Raw genomic sequence first — 7,738 nt, forward strand, 5'->3', positions numbered from 1 at the left:
CTTAGATACGAGCCCTTAGTTCGATGTAAAACTATAATATTTAGCATTTCACGATAGAGTATGCGTTTAATATGAGCAAGTGTGTGTGACGTTCTGCGTACCGAGGGTGTATTCGCAGTCTTTTGTAAACTTGCTGCTGGACGGATGAAAGCCTTCCCAAATGCGTTGTGTGACCATACTTCACCACACTGGTCAGTGCGAGTTCGTGAAGGGGGCGGTGGAGTGGGGGGGGCATGACCAGTGTAGACATGAACTCGCCGTGGCGGGGAATCGAACGCAGGGTATAGTGCTTCGAACTATCGCGAGCAGGCTACACTGAAGCACCCACCAGGAAAGCCCACGTGGTATTGACATAATTGACCGAGCGCTCAAAGAAAAATATATTTTTTAAACGGCGTCGAAAACGTGGCACTCGAGTACCCGATTCGTGCGGCTAAGATGCGGTGACGGACACCCATCGAAGTTGTGCGCCACGGCGCGTGGGGTTGTCGGGTTTATTTGACCATCCATCAGACGCGATCAGAGTGAATTGGGGCTGGTGCGCTCATCATCTACAATTATTCATGAACTGGTATACGTACAGCGCAACAGAAATTGGTTGTATGGTACTGCCCACAACTTCGCCTAGGCACGACGCAGACACACCACGGACATAACCACACTTACAAAAGACAACGATACCCCGTATATAGCCTGCAGACTGTAGGGGAAAATGCTGTTAGCGAGCACCTATGAAGGCCGGCACGGCAGACGAGGGGGTGGGTGGCCAGCACCACGCCGGGCCGCCTTTGTCTCCTCAGTGTCGATATTTACACATCGCATCAGCTACTCGTTTGAGGCTGAGTCGACCTAGGGGAGGCACAGGACCGGTTCAGATAATCGTCGCTGGGTGTTGGCCGTAAGAGGGAATCGATCCTTGGTCGCTGGGTTCGTAACGCAGCGCGCTAACCGCTACACTACCGCTTTCCACAGCAAAGCTCCCCCGTATAGCCTTAATAGACTGTAGGGGCAAGTGCTGTTAGCGAGCACCTACAGCACACAGACAGACACACACAGACAGACACACAGACAGACACACATAGACAGACACACAGACACACACACAGACAGACACACAGACACACATAGACAGACACACACAGACAGACACACACACAGACACACACACAGACAGACACACAGACACACACACACAGACAAACACACAGACACACACACAGACACACACAGACAGACACACACAGACACACACAGACAGACACAGACAGACACACACACAGACACACACACAGACACACACACAGACAGACAGACAGACACACACACAGACAGACACACACAGACAGACACACACACACACAGACACACACACGTGCGTGCATCGCGCGGTGACGTCAGGGCTAGGCGCTCCGGCCGACCCTACGTCACGTCTCCTCTCATCCCGAGCGCGAGACGCGCCTTGGCTCGCGAGAGCCTCAACAGCGAGCGGCGAGAGACGAGGCGGGGAGGATTAGACGGCAGGAGTCGCACCGACAACAATAACAACATCAGCAACGGAGACACGGAGACAAAGAGTAGAATACCAATTGCAACAATAGCGACAATATTAAGCATTACAGTCATCATTGCCAGCACCACCATCACCATCACCTTCATCACAGCAAACACCACCACTTTTTTACCATTTGCCCAGTGATGTTATTATTATATTAATCTTGGGCTCGTTCGTGTAAGCGAGTGGCTTGTCCAGCCGTTACTGTAAATCGTCACCATCGCCTTCATTAACCCCGTGTATATTTAACGAGGGTGATGATTTCTTGGTGAAAGATAGCCACCCGTGCATCCATTCACTGCGCACGATCGACAGTTTACATAGACTGTACAACTTTACACACACACATACAGACCATTGTGGACAATCACCATGGTTGTAAATCAATTAGAAGACACCCACGAATCGGAACGAATAACAACGCATCGGTGTTGCCATAGCCTAATATAAGCGACGATACTACACCGGCATCGATAATAATATCGATATATAAAGTCGGTGGATGACACGGACATCGACCGGACAACACATCCCCGCCGCCGCTGTTAAATCATTCGAGGCGGAGTGTAGCAAGCACGAGGATGTCTTCGTCTCCGCGGAGGCAGTCGTGCTACCTGTGCGACCTTCCCCGCATGCCGTGGGCCATGGTGTGGGACTTCACCGAGCCGGTGTGCCGAGGCTGCGTCAACTACGAAGGAGCCGACCGGGCCGAGCTGGTGATCGGCACGGCCAGGAGGTTGCGACGTGCACACGGACTCCCTGTCCCAGGACCTGATCTCTCTCATCATCACCACCATCAACAACAACATCATCATCAGCAGCAGCATCAGCAGCAGCACCAGCAGCAGCAACATTCAAAAGCGGAGTCGCCCGAAGCTACGGCGGATGGAGCGGAAGCAGCGGAATCAGGACGAGAGGATGCGCGGAGCAGCAGCAGCAGCCTTCATCATCATCAGCAGCAGCATCACCAGCATGCTCAGCAGCAGCAACATCGGCAGTCGCCAGCTATGATCAGCAGCAGCAATTGCAGCTACGGCGAGGGACGTGGTGCCTTTGTGCTGCGCTATCCCAGCGTGGAGCGCGGTGGTGCGGGTGGTGGCACGACCATCGCCACCACAGCCCACCCACGCCAACACCCGCTGCACGGAGCCATGCCTCTGGCGCTGTCTGGATCTGTCGCCTGCTCTTCGTCGACCTCGTCTTCCTCCGTGCCCTCCCCGCACGCACACGGCCGAGCTTTCAGCCACGCTGCGGCCGAGATGGAGGAATCTTCACCCCCGAGGGACTCAAGCCTGGATCAGTCGAGGAGACACCTCCTACACGCGGCGAACTCGACCAACAGCGGCAGCAGCAACTGCGGTATCAACTCTTCGAGCGCTGCCGCCACCACCATCACCACCACCACCACTTCCCCCTCCTCCTCCTCGTCGACTATCCTCTCTGCACAAGCTCCAAGCGGAAGCAACGGCTCTCGCTCATGCTACTCGCTGATGATCAGACGAACCGGCTCTCAAGGCCAGTCTCACTACAACACGACCACCTCCGCCAGCAGCAGTGGCAGTGGTGGCGGTAACGCTTTGGGAAACAGCAGCAGCAGCAGCAGCGCCGGCAGCGTTGGCATCAACCCGGAGATGCTTGTGATCGGCGCACAGGAGAGGACATCGGCCAGGGACAGGCAGAGGAACGCCGAGGTGATGGCCGAGCTGTGCGAGAGCTTGCGCAACCGCGCCGAGAGTTGGGCCAGCAAGCCGGCCACGGTGCGAGACACCTTGATGGCGCTGTCTCGGAGCTCGCCGTTCGAGGTGCGCTTCAAGAAGGACCACTCCCTCGTGGGCAGGGTCTTCGCCTTCGACGCCACCGCCAAGCCGGGCACGGAGTACGAGCTCAAGATCTACATCGAGTACCCGAGCGGCTCAGCCAACGTGTACTCGAGCGCGTCCGGCGTGGCCAAGCAGATGTATCAGGACAGCACCAAGGACTTCGGACGAGGCCTCTCCTCGGGCTTCAAGTACCTGGAGTACGAGAGGAAGCACGGCAGCGGCGACTGGAGGCTGCTCGGAGACGTTCTGCCCGAGTCGGTGAGGTTCTTCAAGGAGATGGTGGCGGGTGACCTCTTGCCGCTGCCCTTCCTGGACAGCAGGTGGCCCGTGCTGCCCTCGGCACTCTGCGAGCACCCGCGGTCGATGTCCGCTCCGGGTAGGGGCGCCGGCTCACGCAAGCGCAAGTCGTCCGTCCACCTCCACCTCAGCAGAGACGGCAAGATGCAGGCGGGCGGAGACGACCATCAGCAGCAGCAGCGACTGCGGCAGCACTGGCTGATGCAGCCTCAAGCTGACGTCCTCGTCAAGGTGCACGGGTGCAGGACGTCCGGTTCTGGCTCGGCAGGGTTTGGGCAGCAGCAGCAGCCGCCGCCGCCGCCGACCTCATCAACATCGTCATCCTCATCCCCGCGGCCGAACTGCTCGCCGGAAGTCACCGCGTGCAGCAACCTCACGGCCACCACCACCACCACCACCACGAGCACCACCACGAGCACGGGCGCGCTGAACTCGTTCGCTCAGCCCACGATGGAAGACGACGACGATCCGTCGTCGACGCACTCGCAGCAACACGCGGCGTCCACGCGCCCTCAGGGGGCCGGCTCGGAGGCCGAATCCGGAGGCCCTCTGCTCATCATCTCGCCACCGGCATGGCGAGGCTCCTCCCTGCGCAATGGGGACCAGGGTTCGCCGACCCCCGACGTCGCGTCCCAGGTGTCGCTGCACGGAACGGATCCGTCGGCGCTCACCCCGACCTCCGCTACGGCCTCGGCGGGTGCCACGGGCCCCTTGCACTGCGCGCTGTGCCAGGAGCGGCTGGAGGACACCCACTTTGTCCAGTGTCCCTCCGTGGCCGCGCATCGCTTCTGCTTCCCTTGCTCTCGGGGGAGCATCAGATCCCAGGGGGCCTGCGGCGAGGTGTACTGCCCCAGCGGGGAGCGCTGCCCATTGCTGGGATCGAGCGTGCCGTGGGCCTTCATGCAAGGGGAGATTGCCACCATCCTCGCCGGCGATGTGAAGGTGGAAAAGGAGAGAGACTGAAGATTGAACTTGAAACGTTTTGCTCCTTTGCGCGCGCGGATGTCTGGTTTATTAAAAAGCGACGTGTGATAATGTACAGCCCACATTTGTCAATCAATTACTGGATTAAGACCCTCACCACCTCATGCTGTATTGGTTGTGCGGGGTTGCTTGATCATACTTCACCACGCTGGTCAGTGCGGGTCGTCGGGAGTGCGGGTTGCAGACAATGTACAGCCGTTCGTCAAACTGTTTCTGAACGCAGACTTCTCCCCACTCTGTATCGGTTGTCGGGATTGTTTAACCGGACATCATCATGCTGATCACTGCCGGTTGGTGAATATTGGGGGATGTGTGTCCAAGACCGATTTCGGATATCGGTCAGGTCGCTGGATTCACAGTGCAATGTGATAACCGCTGAGCCACTTCTCCACCACCTCGCCGACAAGTCCAATATCCATGTCTGTGTAAGTCATGGCATCGGCTTTGTGCTCAGTTGAACCCATATCTGGGTTATTGATGTGACGCGCTCGCTTTGTGCAGCTTTGCTAAGGCTTACTTCGTGAGAAGGTAAAACCATGTTTTTTGTTTTGTAAAAGTCAAGGTTTGTTTCCCTACTCAAAACGGATGATAGGGAGGGGGGTCAGCCCTTGGCTCAGTTTGCGGGCATCAGTGGCTCGGTGGCTTGAAACGCATGGAGGTGAAACGCTCCCTCGGTTGGCAACGTGACTGTGTGTGGACGCTGGGGGGAAGTTCGCCTAAGGAATTGCAACAAATGGCCACAGACATCAAGGAGGTTTTGGGGGAAGAAAAAAAAACGTGTAAAGTCCCCCCAGCGTCCACCCAGTTGTATACACACGACGCAATGGCGCATTTATGTATTAATGTTCGTTTAAAGGCAGCGCTAATTACGAATGCGGTGATGGGGTTTTTGTTGTTTGTTCATTTGTGCTTGAGCACCACTGCCAACGCAGTCACTTCAAATAATTTTTGTTTATTTCCCCGTGTCTAGTGATGCAGTTATCAGAATCAGTCGGTATACTGGAGGTATCCGATGAGCCGTAAAGCTCTTTTTCCACGGATGCCCAGTTATGGGCAGGTCCAACCCCGACCCTGTGACTGAGGTATTCCCCCAGATCATAAGAGTCGTATAATACGTTTCTTTAAATTGCGCAAGGTCGTACGAATTCGGGGAAAGACACGATTGGAGGATATTCCAAAGCAAAGCAGTGCTGGATATCATGGCTCATCGGATTCCTCCAGGATAAACACAGATTCTGATTCTGAGAAGCAGAACGAGCAGGGGTGTGATCTGCAGGGTGATGGTGGTGGTGGTGGTTGAACGCAGTGTGGATGAGACGAAACAGTCCGGCTGACAGACCGAGTCCTCAACATGGGTGGAGGAATCAAGGAGCGAAGTTTGCGTGAACCGCACCCACGGTAGTAGCCATAGAAGCGTTACTAGAAAGGGGGGTGGGAGAGACTGGCGTCGATGAGTGTGACGAGAGTGCAGCGGTGAGTGCCGACTCGGGCCAGACGAGAGCGAGAGTCGTGTGTCGGGGTAGAGTTGACTCTGTGCGCATCCAGGAATTCATGGACTCACCCTGCTGGTCCCTTGCTCCCCATGCCGTACTCGTGTCAGCGTGCGGGGTGACGAGAGGTGACACGTGCTGGCCACGCTAATTGACAATGCGATAGGAGACAGCGGCGTAGCTTGCTTGGTAGGCAATAGGTCCTGGTGCCAGGATTTAAATGACCCCCCTCCCCCCACCACCACACACTCCACATCACTTTTTTCACCCAGAACCTGGACCCCCCCCCCCACACCGGCACGTGAGTTCCCGGTGCAGTTGCACCGCCGGCGCACTCAACAGCTAACGCCGCTGTAGCTGCATGTACGTGTGTGTGTGTTGGACTTCTTTCGCACCGTACGTAGCCAACCGTGCTGATCGTCGGTGCGAAATTTCACTTCATGCAAATCATTATACTCTCGATGATACTCAATTTCACACACAGAGACAAAGCTCTCTCCCATGTAGCCTCCAATAGGCTGTTGGGGCAAGTGCTGTTGCCGAGCACTTACGAAGGCCGATACGACAGAGTAGGGGGTGGGTGTCCAGAACCACGTCCGCGGCCGCCTTTGTCTCCATCGTGGCGATGTTTACACATCGCGCCAGGTACTCACTTGAGGCTGAGTCGACCTAGGGGAGGCCCACGAGCGGCTCACCGCTCCTCATAATTCCATGCAGACACAACGAAGACGACATCCTCAAGCGCGCTCAATTGTAAAGTGGCACTTTACCTGTCCCCCTCCCCACCTCCAAAATGTGAGCGATATAATGGTATATATGGTGCTTCATGTACACACGTATTCATAAAGGCTGCAGTGCCCTACTTACAACGTTGTAGTGTACAAAATATATATATAAACCGAGTTGGGGAAAACAAAGTATGTGTGTGATATGTCAGTGCAGTGGGAAAATGTTCACAAACCACGTGGCGGTATTGAAATACATACACGGGAGCTTTGTGTCTGTGATCATTCAAATGGGCTGGCTCTAATTAACGTTCTTATGCTAATGTTGTTAGTTATTTAAATTAATTACCCGTGTCTGTCGGGTTATAGTGATTCGTCACCTCGCCAGCACTTCCACGAGACGTTTGCGATTTGTTTCAAGGCTCGATTCGGGTTTTTTTTTTCCTCCCTCCATGAACATTGTGGGCGAATGTAGCGGCCCCTAGTGGCTGGAGGGGATCACTTGAACCCAATAAATACCAATGTATACGAATCGAAAAACATCGATTACTGCACAAGAGATACGACACATGGTGAAATCGATAGTAATCGATGGATTGCGTAAAGTATTTACACCCACCACTGTTCCGTTACTTTTACGAATACATCAACAGACGTGCTCACGATTGAGTGTACTGTACAATACAGCCCTTTTGTTGTCAATCCACTGCGTGATGAGAGCTTCTCCACGCCGTTGTCGGTCGTGGCACTTAGTTCGACCATACTTCACCACCGCTTGGAGCGCAGTTCGAGTCGACAAAGCAGCTGGGACCCAGGACGGGTTCAGGTAGCGCTTGCCAGCTGATGATGTTCAGCCGTGGCAGGGAATCC

At 55.3% G+C, this 7,738-nt stretch overlaps 1 protein-coding gene across 1 annotated transcript in view; it reads left to right on the plus strand.

The window, feature by feature from the left end:
- The window catches only part of LOC144943122 (uncharacterized), a 42,856-nt gene extending 37,677 nt beyond the window's left edge, over positions 1-5,179 (plus strand). The window contains exon 25 of the mRNA XM_078870321.1: positions 2,859-5,179. Coding sequence (XP_078726447.1) covers positions 2,859-4,632 — 1,774 coding nt within the window. The 3' untranslated portion in view covers positions 4,633-5,179. The remainder of the gene's footprint in view (positions 1-2,858) is intronic.
- The last annotated feature ends 2,559 nt before the right edge of the window (positions 5,180-7,738 follow it).

This window comes from Lampetra fluviatilis, chromosome 30 (assembly GCF_964198595.1).
Source record: "Lampetra fluviatilis chromosome 30, kcLamFluv1.1, whole genome shotgun sequence".
In the NCBI taxonomy this organism is placed as follows: Eukaryota; Metazoa; Chordata; class Hyperoartia; order Petromyzontiformes; family Petromyzontidae; genus Lampetra; species Lampetra fluviatilis.